This window comes from Argiope bruennichi, chromosome 8, assembly GCF_947563725.1.
Source record: "Argiope bruennichi chromosome 8, qqArgBrue1.1, whole genome shotgun sequence".
NCBI lineage: Eukaryota > Metazoa > Arthropoda > Arachnida > Araneae > Araneidae > Argiope > Argiope bruennichi.
In genome coordinates, this window is record NC_079158.1 from 53,520,246 (window position 1) to 53,534,795 (window position 14,550).

The following is a 14,550-nucleotide window of genomic DNA, read 5'->3' on the forward strand; positions in this document are numbered from 1 at the left end:
TAACCGCAAGTTTTATTTACATTCTTTTCTTAACATTCCTCAATGATTAGAGATCTTTAAATTAAAATGAATAGAGGAATGTAAGTAAAACAGTATTAAAAACATTTAAAAGGTTACATTAGCGTTCTAGAAGTTTGTAAGTGAGTAACTGGTTTATAATTTTGATGTTTAGGAGTATCCATTTGATTTTAATATTATATTATCAAAGCGGATAAGCGGAATTTTCGAATAAATATTGTCATTATCTTATGTCTTATATTAATTAATGAATACCTTTAATAAGGAATAGCCCATCATTCCTTCCTATCCCCCCATATTTTTCACTTTTTGAATGCATCTGTATATAATGTATTTTTAAAGGAAATAGCTCTCCTATTTAAAAATTGAATTCAAATAAAAATCAAGCGGTATTTACCGACAGAGTTGCATTTTTATCAATTAATGATAACATTGATTTCTGAGAGAATGAAATCTTTCTAAAAAAGGTCGAATTTATTGGACTATTTCCTTTAGCTTGAGCTGCTCTGTCAGTGATTTTAAAGCGTTTACCTTTCTATAGTTTAAATTAATACTTTCATGTTTTTAAAACATTTTAGAATCATTTTTTCATTTGAAGTAAATTTGTTTGCTTTAATTTTAAAATGTGTTTTTTAAATTTATTCTTGTATTATCATAGAAAATAGTTTTTTCCCTTCCATTGAACAGTGAATGATTATATGTTACTTAATTTTTATTCCATAAAATGGACATCTTATTTTGATTTTTTTCTCGGTTCAATAATATTTTTAAATTTTAAATAACGTAATGATTAGCCCTGTTTAGAAATTAGATAATTGAATCTGTTTTTCCCATGAATACTACTAATATACAAATATTGCAGTTTTGTTACATAGAGAAATTTTGTGTTTCTCCTATGTATGTTAAATTGTTTCCTTAAAAAATCCACCTGGAAGTTATTTTGGTATTTACACATTATAGAAACTCCTGAATCTCACTTAGTGACCTTAAGATTTTGCCAAGCTTCATTATATCTATATATATAATATCTATCTATCTATCTATATATATCTGTGTGTGTTGAGACCAATATAGTCAAAGGCATAAGTTTTTTAATTCAAAATTGCTAATTGAGAGTATTCTCTTTAAATACATATATAATGTGTTTTTAAATGGAAATTTTCTTCATGGATATATGTCACATGAATATTATCTTTATAGGTTATATGGGTATATCTCTCTCTTTATATCTCAAACAGTTCTTAAAAATGCTTTTAAATCTTGCTGATATCTTTGTAATATAACTATTTTTTTCTGATGCATTCAAAATAATATGAAGAAAGTAACTCAGATAACAAGTAATAGATATAAATTAAATATCTTTAATTATTAATTAATTCAAGCTATTTTAATAAATTTAAAAAGTTTTTTTGTCTTCTTTCCTGAACTTATTCTGTGCCAAAGTTGTTTTGAAACAAATGACATGGCTCAAAAGTGATGAAGTTGTGGTAGGTTTAAACATCCTGTTAGTTTTAGCTGTTATTGGTTATTCTGGAAGTTTAAAATATATTGGAATCCAGTGTTTGTTGATTTTTATGGCACCCAGGTTTTATCATGAAGCAACTGAGATAGTTGTTTGGTGCGTGGTTTAACACGCATTGCCAAATGTACTTTAAATTAAAGCATTAAAACATTTTTACTTAATGAAAACTGCCAGCCATGTAAATAACAAAAATAAATTTTAATTACAAATTAAATTAACAAATATAAATCATGATACATTGGCCGTAATTCCATCGACCAGCACGAGGCAGAAGTTTTAAGCCAGCTGGCGAAGGCAGGAAGTGAGTCACTCGTATTCGTTGGAGAGCAAAGTTCATCTCCTTAGGTATGATTGATGCTTATTGCCAACTGGCGAAACAAACAGTCATTTATTGCCTGTTTGGCCGCTGCAGTTGCATTATATATATTATCCGAAAATCGTAAAGAAAACCAAGGGCCATTATTATCTTTAAATACCTGGAAATCTTCATCTATTATTTTACTACTATAACTTGTTTTATCATGATTTATTGTTTCAAAACTTTTAAGATTTATCATGACATATACATGAATTTTTGTATAAAAATTGATGAATTGGAATATATTTTTTTAATATAAAATACATTTCATTAATGAATGATATAATTTCTAATTTTATCGCAATTTTTCTTTCTGAAAGCATTTGCTGAAATACAACTATGAGTTGTAGTACAAGTAAAGTTGTCAAAGACAGTCCCAGAAGCTCGTCAGATTTGGCTGACGCTTTAGAGGATTTATCTGGACAGTATTTTATTACTGATGTTTCTGCAAACTTGACAAATAAAAAATTTGCTCGAGACGTTGATGGTGTTATTGAAAGAGCACAGAATGCTGGTAAAGTAGTTTAAACAGAATTTATTTACTTTATTACTCTTTGATTTTTAACAAATAATTAAATTCTTTCTTTATTAAAAATCATTATTTTGAGTATTTTTATATTCTTTGAATAATTCAGTAAAGAATTAAATGTGTCTTCTATCAAGTAATTTATCTGCCTTTGTTATGAGGCTTTATTTTATTGTGAGTAAAAAAGATTTATGTATCTCTCAATGACAAAAGAAAAATGAAATTTCAATTATCTTGTTTAATCTGGATTAAAATTAAGTAACTCTCTTCATAATTTAAAATTTATGTTAAATTGTTATTTGAAACAGAGTGCAGGTGTACAGACATATCATATTGCATTTTTTAAAGTTACTTCATTGCATTTGAGCAAATCCCTCCTCCCTTTTTTACTTTGAATTTTAACTGTTAGTAAGCAGAAAACCTTCTGCAGCATTAATTGTGAAACAAATGCTTTTTTTTAGAGGGATTAAACCATCTTTTCCTTTTCTAATCATATGGATATTCCATGTTTTTCAAACACATCATCAATGAATATTTAGATTTTGAGCTAAAAATTTCATGATCTTGACTGGACTACTTCATAAAATTTCCATTTCTTAATGTGTGACATTTTACTCACAAATAAAGAAATTAAAAAATTATAATTTAAGATTTTATTTGCTTTATATTTTTTATGGTTTTCACTAGCATTTAATCCTTAAACATAAATATTACTAACAATCATCTATAGGAGAAATATTTCTGAGATCTGGTTTATTTTTGTCTGGTACCAAATGGAAAAGTGCCATTTTTTTAATATAGTTTCTTCTATTACTTTTAATTTTACTGAATATTTAACAAGACCTCGATCAATAAATGATTAATCTAAACAATCAGAATTTAAATAAATGATTTTGTGTATTAAAATTGTAAATCTTAAAATTATTGTAACAAAAGTTTCTAAGTTTCACTCAGTAAATGATTCTTTGTCTTTCAAATGCTTGTCTAAATCTGATTACTATAGAAATGCGATTTTGATATATTTATAAAGAATCCGTTAAACATTTTTGACGAATACTTTTGTTTCCTTATTAAATTTTACTGTCTTAAAGTATCAGAATCCTTGATACAGTTATTTAATAATTATTTTCAAAAAAAAAGAAATTTTATTAAAATTTGTATAACAAAGCCAAGGAAATTTCCGAACTTCAATTTTTTAGTTTTATAACATTTAAATCTATTGAAAATTGTAAATGATTTTAATCTATTATGTTGAATAAAACAATTGATATTATTATTAATTCCTTAATTGTGACATTTTATTTTATAGTTGTGGGTTTTTGTGTTCATAATACATATTAAAAAAATAATGTAAAAAAAATCCTTACATTTTTGGAATTTATTTATTTATAATCATTTCATACATATAAATATATGTATATATTTACTTATTGTAGGAGTAAAAAAAATCATTGTTTCTGGAACCAACATTCAATCAAGTAAAGAAGCTCTTCGTCTCACTCGCATTTTTCCAGATTATATATATTGTGCTGCTGGTAAGTTATAAATCCTCTATTATAAATTGTTCCTTTTTTTTGTATTATAAGAGTTTTATAATTATTTTAGATTTTTTAAAAAATGAATGTGCTTATTATGAAATTAAGTATCTTATTTAGGCATGTAACAATTGGTGAAAAATAGAGAGGGGGGTGGGCTATCTTTAGGGAGCAGGCCTTTAAAGACGCTATGATGATAAATCTTTACTCATTTTATTTAATTTAGCAAAGATCAATTTTGATCATGATGAAGAGATATATTATTTTGCTGTGAATAGCATTTAAGTTCTTTATACTTTTGAAGGTACTATTGTAGAATTTAGTATTCTTGATATTGTTATCCCTAGTTTACCTGGTGATTTTCAAATTACCTTATGCTCCATTTTATGTAAGATGCCAAGATGCTTATATCATAGTTTTATTCTTGGCAGTTTATTGCAGGCAATTTCTGGTGATTATGTTTTTAATTTTTGATGATTTAATATGATTGTGTGGGCAATTTATATTTATTATCTATTATTGATATTTATTACGGGCTATCAATATCAATAAATACTGTAATATTTAATTGAATATAAAAATATCTGTTAAAATATTCACCTCCCACACACACATACAAAAGAACCACTCTTGAATAGATGAAAAAGATAACAGCACAAAAAAAGAATTCTGAGATGTATGGATTATTATCTTGATATTAAGGTTATATTTGAAATTTATTAGTATATATAGATATCTGAAAGCTTTGTAAAAAGGATTTTTTTATTATTATTTATCATCTATGTACTTTTTCTTTGTAATGTTTTGTTTCTGTTTATTTTATTTGATATTGAAAATACTTTTATCATATTTAATCATATTTCATTTTTTATGTCATATAACCATATTAGGCTACAGAAGATTTTTTTGCAGTAATTTTTAATAATAAGGCATTTTTATTTAAAATTGCTCTATTTGAAAGCATTAGAGAATTTTAGAATTTTAACATCAAGTAACCTTATTTAAAGGAAAGATAAATAATTATTTAGCAACTGAAATTTCATTTCCTCATCTTTATTTAATGCTATTTTAGTACATTTAAGTCAATGATATTAAATATTTGTTTGATTTTTTTAATATTCTTTTTAATATGTAGTTTAAAAGAAATTTTTAAATATACAAAATCATATCTTTTCATTGTAGGAATTCATCCCAATGAAGCTAAATCATGGGATGATGATATTGAAGCATCACTTAGAGGAATTTTATCTAATCCAGAGTGTGTAGCTGTTGGCCAGTGTGGATTAGATTATACAAAAAAATTTTCTGAGCCAGCTGAACAAAAAGAAGTTTTAAATAAACAGGTAAATCAATTTTTAGAAAAATTCTGAAGATTATATCATATAAAGTGAATTCTTTATAAAAAAAATTATTATTGTTTTTCATGCTGCCCTAATTTGTAAAATGACAAGTAACTACTTCCAAATAATATATTTCTAAAGGTGAGTTTCACTCCATGCTTTTTTGATTCTGAATGTGTTAGTATTTATGACATTCTATCTAAATATTCTTGAAAAATGTTCTAAATGACTTTAAAAAAAGTAAGCCGTAAATTTTTATTAAAATTTTTAAAAACTCCTCTGCCCTTTTGCATTAGTAATGAAAGTTATCTCAACATGAAAATGTTATTTGTTTGGTGATTTTAAAGGGGGGGGGGATGTAATTTTGTATAAAATCTAGAAAAGATGGAGAATAATTTTTATCTTGAAAATGCTGGAATGCTATCCTTCCTTAGTTTTTCTAATAGTGGGACATTTTGTGTTTAGCTTTGCCTCATAGAGAGCAAAATGTATAAGAATTTGGAAATACTACTTTATCGACTAATTTGCTCCAGAATTTGATGATGGTGTGTTGTCTTTTGAAAATGCTAATTTTAATAACAGGTTAAATTTCTTCATTCTGGCTAAATGTAATATACATTATTGATGGAAACCTCTCAGACAAGGATTGAGAAACCAATAGAAGTTTTCTTGCTGACAAATTTCATTTAAAATATTGTACAAATAATCAAATTTGGTATATTGTGTACATATCAAATGTCATCCATGCTTCTCTTTCCTTTTTTGAAAACGACATACTTTCATTCCCCTGTGTATATGAACCAGAATTTCCTCTTTTCTTCTATTTGAGTTATTTAAACCTGCACATTTATGAAAATCTGTATGTCAAAATTTTTGATAATAGCATTGCTTTATATTATTCAACTGTAGGAAAGTAAAAATTATTTTATTATGGCATTATTTCTTTCAAAGTATGATGAATTAAAAAGACAGAAATTGATTTTAGCAAAAATGCAGAAAAATAAAAAGTTGGAATTCCCATTTAGATATTATGCAATGTTGGATCTAATTTGTTTATTTAACTGTTTACAAAGGTTCACAAAGGTTCAGAATGAACTGAGGTGAGCTAACACTCTTAATCAAAACAACTGGAAAAAAAAATCAAAGGACACTAAAGTAAAATTCTATCTTTCTTTAGGGAGAAAAAAAAAAAGATTCTTCTCTTACACATATAATATGGAATAATTGCACACTTCTTTTCTTTTATACTGATCGCCCACATTGAACAACTAGTTTGCTAGTAATAGCAGTTAAATTTTTTTTTAATCATCTAGATATAATTTTATGTCTGTGATTCTGTTGAACTGCCAAACATTGAAATTACTGTTCGTTTCTGTATTCTGAGATGACCACTTTTGATTTTTCCCTATTAGATACTTTATTGTACAATTTTTTTTTTCTTCATATGTATATGAATGTTGTGTCGTTTCTGATCTTATTCTTTTAATTCAGTCTGTGAGTAATCCAAGTTTATTTTATTGTTAAATGTAAACATCTTCTCCTTTCATCTTTCCTCTCACTTCTATTTTGATGAATTAAACAGAGGTTGCATGGAGGTTTTAGAATCTGTTGTCAAACAATATATTATTTTAATTGTCTTACGTATGTTCTGTTCATTGTGTACTTGAAACCTTTCTGACAAAGACCAGTTCCCCACAACATCATAGCACTATTAGAAACACTAATATCCAGTTCATCTATCATATAATTTTCATGATACAGTAATTACACTTTTTTATTAATTTTTTAAACTGCACAGATATTTAAATATTCGAAACAGGTTTAAATCTCAAAGTAACATTGTAATCTATTGTTGGAAATTGCGCAAAAATGTATTAACATGTGCAAAAGATATATTAAAAAAATTACTAAAATTCAGAATAAAAAAATGAATTAATTTTAAGTTAATATTATTAAAAAGATATTTTTAACTTTTAGATGATGTAAAGATCGATTTTTATGCGCATTAAATTTGGAAGTTATGGCAGAAAAAACATCTAGATTTTGCTCAATGTTTAATTAATTAAAACTTCAAAAAAATTTCTCTGAGATGAACATTCTTGTACTTCAAAGTATTATGTGCCAAGTTTGGTAATTCTAAGTCAAGGCGTTTAACCTATAAACGTGAATACACACACTCGGCACCCACCTTTATTATTAGTGGAGATAATTAAATATGTAAACAACTTAATTCTATTACTTCGTAATATCTAAATACCTTTATAGATATAAGATTTTATTTAATGAATATTTAATAAATAGATTTGCTGACAAGATGTATTAATAAATTACTTTTATGAATAATTTGTTTTTAATTTCATAACTTATAGCCTATTATGACTTTTTTTTTTTTTTTTTTTTTTTTTTGCAAAACTGAAGTCTATGAATTTATTTTTAACTGTCTATATGAATTGTGTTTGTAAGCTTTTAAATCTAAAAGCTGTGATCGGCTGATAAATCTAGAAAAAACTTATAACTCTTTAATATTTATGTATAATTTGCTTACTGACTTGCTAGATAGCTTAAGGGCTATTTAATTTTATTTTTAGTTAAATTATTTATCTATTTAGAATATGAAGCACCTTATGTAATAATGTTCAAAATAATATATAATTAAATTAATAAATGATTCAGAAGTTATATTTTATTTTTGATGAGCTCACTTTTCTAATATTATTTGTTACTTTAAAAAAATAAACTAATTAATTAAAGCTGTAAACTTTTTAAAAAAAGAATAAACTTGAAAATTTCATCATTTTGAAATTTTTTTATTTTTATTTTGAATAGTTTTACAATAATTCATTGAAAGACTTTTAATATCTAATATTTTTTTTTATTATTTTGATTATTATTAAAATGTTTTTTTAGAATCTTAAATATAATTTTTAATATTTAAAGTCGTTTTTATATATTTTATCCTTACAATTTTCAATGATTTTTTTTTCAGTTGAAAATAGCTGCAGAGTTGAAAATGCCAATTTTAATTTGTGAAAGAGAAGCACATGAAGACTTAATTGAGATTTTAAAAAATAATATCCATAATTTACCAGAAATTATCATTCATTCTTTTTGTGGAAAAATTAATGAACTGAACACTTATTTATCATTTGGCTGCTATATTGGTCTTACTGGTAAGTCAAATGATATATTACTTCAATTTAATATTTCTGAAAGACAAAAGCTATTTTTTTAGACTGATTAAGTATTTTATGATTAATATTGATAATGTGATGATTTTGATCAGGTGATTTTAATAATGCTTAATTTAGGCTGTCTTAAATTGGGCATTGTAGATTTTTCTTGTGATCACTTTCCAGCTTCTAAAATTATAATAACCAAATTTTTAGTAAATATTTCATGAGTCTGACTAAACATTTATATAAAGGAAAATAAAATATCAATTAATGTTTAATAAAAAATCGTCTGTTGCCAATTCTTGATTAATTTTAATCTGGTTGACATTTTCAATCATTTTTTATTAACATTATCAAAGAACCAAGCAAAAAAGTAATAGTTTTGAGTACTTCACTTAGGATTAGAATCTGTAGTTTAAACTTTTCACCATTAATAGAGCATATGTATCATGCAATTTTATAAAAATTTGTTTAAATATATCTTAATAAAAGTAGTTTTTGGATTGGTGTAAGGGGTTTAGCCATCATATTCCATGACTGGCTTAAAAATTATTTGGATAAATTTTTTTTAACAAATTTTTTTTTTATTTAGAACCTATTTTCTTCACTTTTGTTGAAAATGAAGAATTTTTCTTATTCAGAGGCCACTTTTTTAGTGAATTTGTCTTATCCAGAACCTGTTCTTTTCATTTATGTTGAAAATGAAACTGAAAAAGATTTTTAAAATTTTATATTTAAAGGTTTAAGAAGATCTGTTTTAGTTGGTGTTGTCAAATTATTGAATAAAAATTCAATTAGGTAATTTTGTATAATTATGTAAATATTTTTATAAATTTACACAAACATATATATATATATATAATGAAAATTGTAATGAAGTAAATTATAATTAATTGTATTGAAGAGATCAACTAATTCTTTCTGAAGCACTAAAATCTGAGCATGGCTCCTTGTGGTACACCTTAGATTATGTTAAATTTGCTACACAGATTTTTTTTCATTGAAATGTTACTTATTTTGGATTTTATTGCAATGCTGGATAAGTTGCATTTAGCTATAGTAGCATAGTGTTTCACCTAATGGAATACCCACAAAATCAAAATGGTGAATACAATTTTCATGAAATTTAATCTGTGATCTATGAGGTATTCACATTCAAATCTAATCCTTTTAAGCCTAAATAGGTTACCTATAATTTTTATTTGAATTTAAAATTGAAAGTATAGTGTGCCGTAAAGGGTTATTAATCTTTGAACAAAATATGTTATTTTCATAACATTCTTTGATATTTCAGTGATTTTTTTCCCAACCAGATACTTTATTGCATGTTTCTATGTATTTTCTTTCTTCAGGATCTATTTGGAAGGATAAATCTGAGGATGGTTTGAAAAAGATTTTAGAAGATCAAATGATTCCTTTAGATCGTCTTTTGATAGAAAGTGACTCTCCATATATGTATCCTAACACTAGGGCAAGTCATATCCCTGCCAACATAAAGGAAACGCTTACTGAAAAGTCATTAAGCTTTCTGCATAGGTATTGCACTTTTCAAAGAAATGAGCCATGCTCCCTTCCAGTAACTGTTGAATTGATTGCTGCCAATTACAAAACAAAGCCAGATGAAATTGCTTTACAAACTACATTTTGTGCTATGAAACTGTTTGGATTGAATTAATTCAAATTAATGAAGATGTATGTTTTATTTTCGTAGTATATATATTCACATATATATTGAAAGGGAATGTATATTTAAACTATTGAAAACGAATTAGTAGTTATCAATTATTTAAATTTTTATGGATGCCTGTAATAATAGACAATTAGCTATTTGTAATATTATTAAGATACATTTTGCTAGCTAGAATTATATTTATTAACATAGATAGCTTTTATATGCAATTTTTAAAAAAAATTATCATATTTTATGAATGAATTTTTAGCAGTTATTTTTTATTTTGAATCACTTTACTACCATGCATAAATATAAAATAAAATTTATGTAGAGCTTAAAAATTTTAGGAATTTTGTATCAAAAATTTTATAAAATCATTTTTAAAAAAAAATGTTATTTCTATATTGCATAAGAAATATACTGTATTCAGCAATGTTCCAATGAAACATTTTTCTTTTTATTGGAAGTGTATTTTTTATTATAGATCAATATTCTTTTAATATAAAGGCAGCTATTTATTTTTTTATAACAAAGTGCACATGCCAATATCTGCATTTTTACTTTATTTAAAAAATCAGTTCAAATAAAAACTTTTGACCTTAAAGAAAATTGCTATTTGATCTGCCTTTCTCCATCTAATAAATTTGTATTATACTTTGCAAATTCTTCTATAAATATTTTCCTTTAGAACTTATGTTTTCCTTTATATTGAATTTATTTTATATTATTATTAGTTGTATATTATCTTATATTGCATTGGGAAGTATTGTTCTTTTTCCTGTATTGTTCAGGATTCCAAAATTAAATTTGTGATAGACTTTGGCATGTCTCACAAGAGCATGAATTGTCCTTATCTTTCATTCTCCTGTTATTCCAAGGAACTAATGAATGTCTAAAATATAAACTGATTATTAATTAATTTTTAAAACTTATATCCGTCCGATTCTCCTCCATTAGAAAAAATTCAGAAAATTTTTGAGCATGATAGGTTGTAAAATTTAAATGCTGTAATCATTTATCATTATTAATGTAATCTCTAAATATTCATAAGATAATCCAATAATATTATTATTATTTTAGAGTATCAAAATTGTTAGAAAGAATCAGCATCATTAGTTCTGGATAAAGGAAAAATTGAAAACTAATTTACAAATTAAAAATATCTTCTAAAGTGAACAAAATGGAATTTTATTATAATAATCAGTTTCATTTGGTTTTAATTTAATATTAATTTCGATATGTTGATTTGAAATTCTGCATAATTAACAACAAATACTTTCTAATAAATGTGAGCAAAATTTTTAAAAAATGAGATAGAAGTTTCTTTGGCCATTTAAATTAACAAAAGAGGAAATCGAAAATAATTTTTAAAATTTATTTAAATTATTTAATTTACCATTGTTTGTTCTGAAATTTTCAATTCTGTAAATTCGATATGGCAAAATTTTTTAATGTCTAAAGCAAAAATTTTGACATTTATAAACAGAAATGTTAATTATTTTCAAAATAATTGTAAATATTTTTTGTTTGAATGCATAATTTTTTTCAAGATTACATTATTTGAGACAAAAAATGCACTCAAGGAAAGCATTTTATTTTTTTGCAGTATTTCAAATCTTTTATTTTATTTATAAAACAAAATTCATTTTTGTTTGCATTTATACAAATTTACCTATAAAATGTTTTTTTCCTTTTTTTTTTTAAACCAATAATGAAATGCCTTATATCAGTTTTACTACAAGTTATCTATATTGTATTCTTGGATTTCTATTGTTTTACTAGTCATTTTTGTGTGTACCTAACATGATATTTCAAATTGTTCAGATGAGATAATGTGAGCTTATTAAAAAGAAAATATTTCTTTCAGATTTCTCTTTTTGCAAAAATGTAATGCAGTTGATTTATGAAATTAAATATATATATATATTTGCCAAATTTTTCCCCTTCATTAAATTTCATTTGTAACAAATTCTATTTTTGAAAATATATTTTAATATATTTGAGAAACATAATCCCTTTTTTTTATGTTGTTTAAGATCTTTTTTTCTGGAACAATCAATAATTCCTCCTTTAAAAACATTAGACACAGAATATAATGAAACGTATAATTAGGATGAATTATCAATTGGCATGGATTTAAATTTAATAAATCAATTTTGTTAACTCTAGACAGTAATCATAGTTTTTTTCTTATGTTTATGATTTCATGGGAATGGTGTAATTTCTATAGAATTCACAATAATAAGGTTGTTTCATACAATTGAAAATATTATTGACACATTCAGTAGTGTAGAGAAAAACTTTAATTCAAACTAAAAACATAAATTGCAGTTATAAGATTTCCTGAAAAGAAAAAAAAACATTCTAAATAGAGATATTTAATTTTTATTCACGAAAAAATAAAGAAATAATATATTGTTACATTTTTGTATTTACACCAAAAGCAATTTTACAATAAATATGAAGAACACTCAAAACAGACAAGTCAAAAATTTGCGCAACACCAAAGTACGTAAGTTTATAGTTATGAAAAATGATTTAAAGGGTTCTGTCTTTATCCTTACGTCAATTAGAATGACTAGATGTCATCTGTGCTGAAATATATTATCTAACTATTGATAAACCAATATGCACAATCATAGATGTTTTAAAAGATCTAATTTTAACACCATTAATGTACAATTAATCATTTGTTGTCTAAACTACTATAAAAATATTCATACAACTTGTGAATAATAATTTACACCAATTTTTCTGAAATTCTATGTAGCTTGATATCAAAGTTTAATATTTGCTTGAAACAGTTCTTTTACTGGAATTCGTAAAAATCAATGAAAAAGGTTATATTTTAAGGCTGTTTTTATTTTATGAGAAGTGCTTTTAAACAGTTTGTTTAAAAGTTAGTATTTCTAGTCTAATAATATTCATACATTTTGAACTAAAAGTTATAAAAACATTTGTAAATAAACAATATAAAGACTTTCTATGGAAAGAAAGAACAGGTATGCAATTAAAATAATTGTTAAATTCATTCTTCTGCTTTATATTTATTATTATTTATTCTGCATATCAATTAAAAAAGCATAATCCAAGACTTTCAGAATATATGTATATTAACTATTATAATCTATGAAAATATGTTTAAGTCAAACTAAACTACAATGTAGAAGTATACCATCGAAATTTTTTGAGCCAAGTCAGAATATTATGTGAGAAGTTGAAATCAATAGTTATTAGGTTATTTGCAAACTTATGGTAAAAGAAAAGGCAATAATCTGTAACTAAGTTTGCAATTTATAACCATTAGTATGCAGATAACTTAATAATAAGATAAAAATTGCTAATATATTTCAACAACATGTAACTAAATAGTATGCAGCTAGGAAAACTAATTTTTCATTATATCTATGGGTTTAGAACATTGAACAACATCACAGATATAATACCATTTTTATAGAAGTGAAAAGCTGCCATAATTCATGTAGCATATTCTGTTAAACTTCATGCTTTTATATCAAATAGAATTATTTTTATAACTTGCTGCTCATGTTCTTGCATTTTTATGAAATCTGCTTTTATATACAGCTACAATAAATTTAGGGCATTAAAAAATTAATGTGAGCTTTTTTTCGTTTGCCATAATTTTATTGAAAGAATTGATTATATTTAATAGTTTATTATTCATAAAAGCATTTTGGAACTTTTCACATGCATTGTAGCAATAAACTTGCCAAATGTAAAAATTAAAAAAAAAAAAAAAATGTACTAATAAAACTACTAGTCTTGTACTAATTATTGGGAATTTTTTTTATGAAGTGAAAATTAAAATTATCTATCTGGTAGCATAAGATACTAGAAGAAATTTAAACATAGCAGAATGAGAGATTTCAAACATATTTACATCTTAGAATTACAAAGTATAGATTAGTCTGTCAGTCGGTTATACATTGACGAATATTATGCATAACATTGACAAATAATTTAATGAGCATTAGCAAAAATGTTTCTGCGATATGCCTGATATATTTTTTCATAGATATTCTGCAATATTTGTGCTTCATATATGAGTAGAAAAGTTATTTTTACTTATAAAATAAGCTAATATACATTTACTGAGCAAAAGTAAGAATGTAAGTACACATTATAACTAAATATACAAAGGGGGAAAAAAGACAGCATAACTTCCATACAAATGAAATGAATAAAATAAAATGAAACTATGTATTTACATTTGAAGTTATAATACAAAAAAAAAGTTCCTGACATATACACTAGAATATATATATAGTTTTCCTTTACATAAAATGCTCACAGAAGATACAATAATCTGTTAGGCTATAGAAATATTTAAATAATAATTAAAAATGAATAAAACAATTATACTTTGGTTATTGCAGTTGAAATTT

The 14,550-nt window shown here is 24.5% G+C and overlaps 1 protein-coding gene across 2 annotated transcripts; it reads left to right on the forward strand.

Moving 5' to 3' along the window:
• Positions 1 to 122: 122 nt before the first annotated feature.
• On the forward strand, positions 123 to 10,466 carry LOC129981645 (3'-5' ssDNA/RNA exonuclease TatD-like). Of its 2 annotated transcripts, XM_056092572.1 has the most exons (6): positions 123 to 140; positions 2,219 to 2,412; positions 3,861 to 3,959; positions 5,142 to 5,302; positions 8,286 to 8,469; positions 9,825 to 10,466. In XM_056092572.1, the coding sequence occupies exons 2-6, from the start codon at positions 2,238 to 2,240 to the stop codon at positions 10,145 to 10,147; spliced, it is 942 nt and encodes a 313-aa protein (XP_055948547.1). In that variant the 5' UTR covers positions 123 to 140; positions 2,219 to 2,237; the 3' UTR covers positions 10,148 to 10,466. The 2 variants fall into 2 exon arrangements, with proteins under 2 accessions (XP_055948547.1, XP_055948546.1); XM_056092571.1 differs by lacking the exon at positions 123 to 140 and having other exon boundaries at positions 2,194 to 2,412; positions 9,825 to 10,465.
• Positions 10,467 to 14,550: the final 4,084 nt, after the last annotated feature.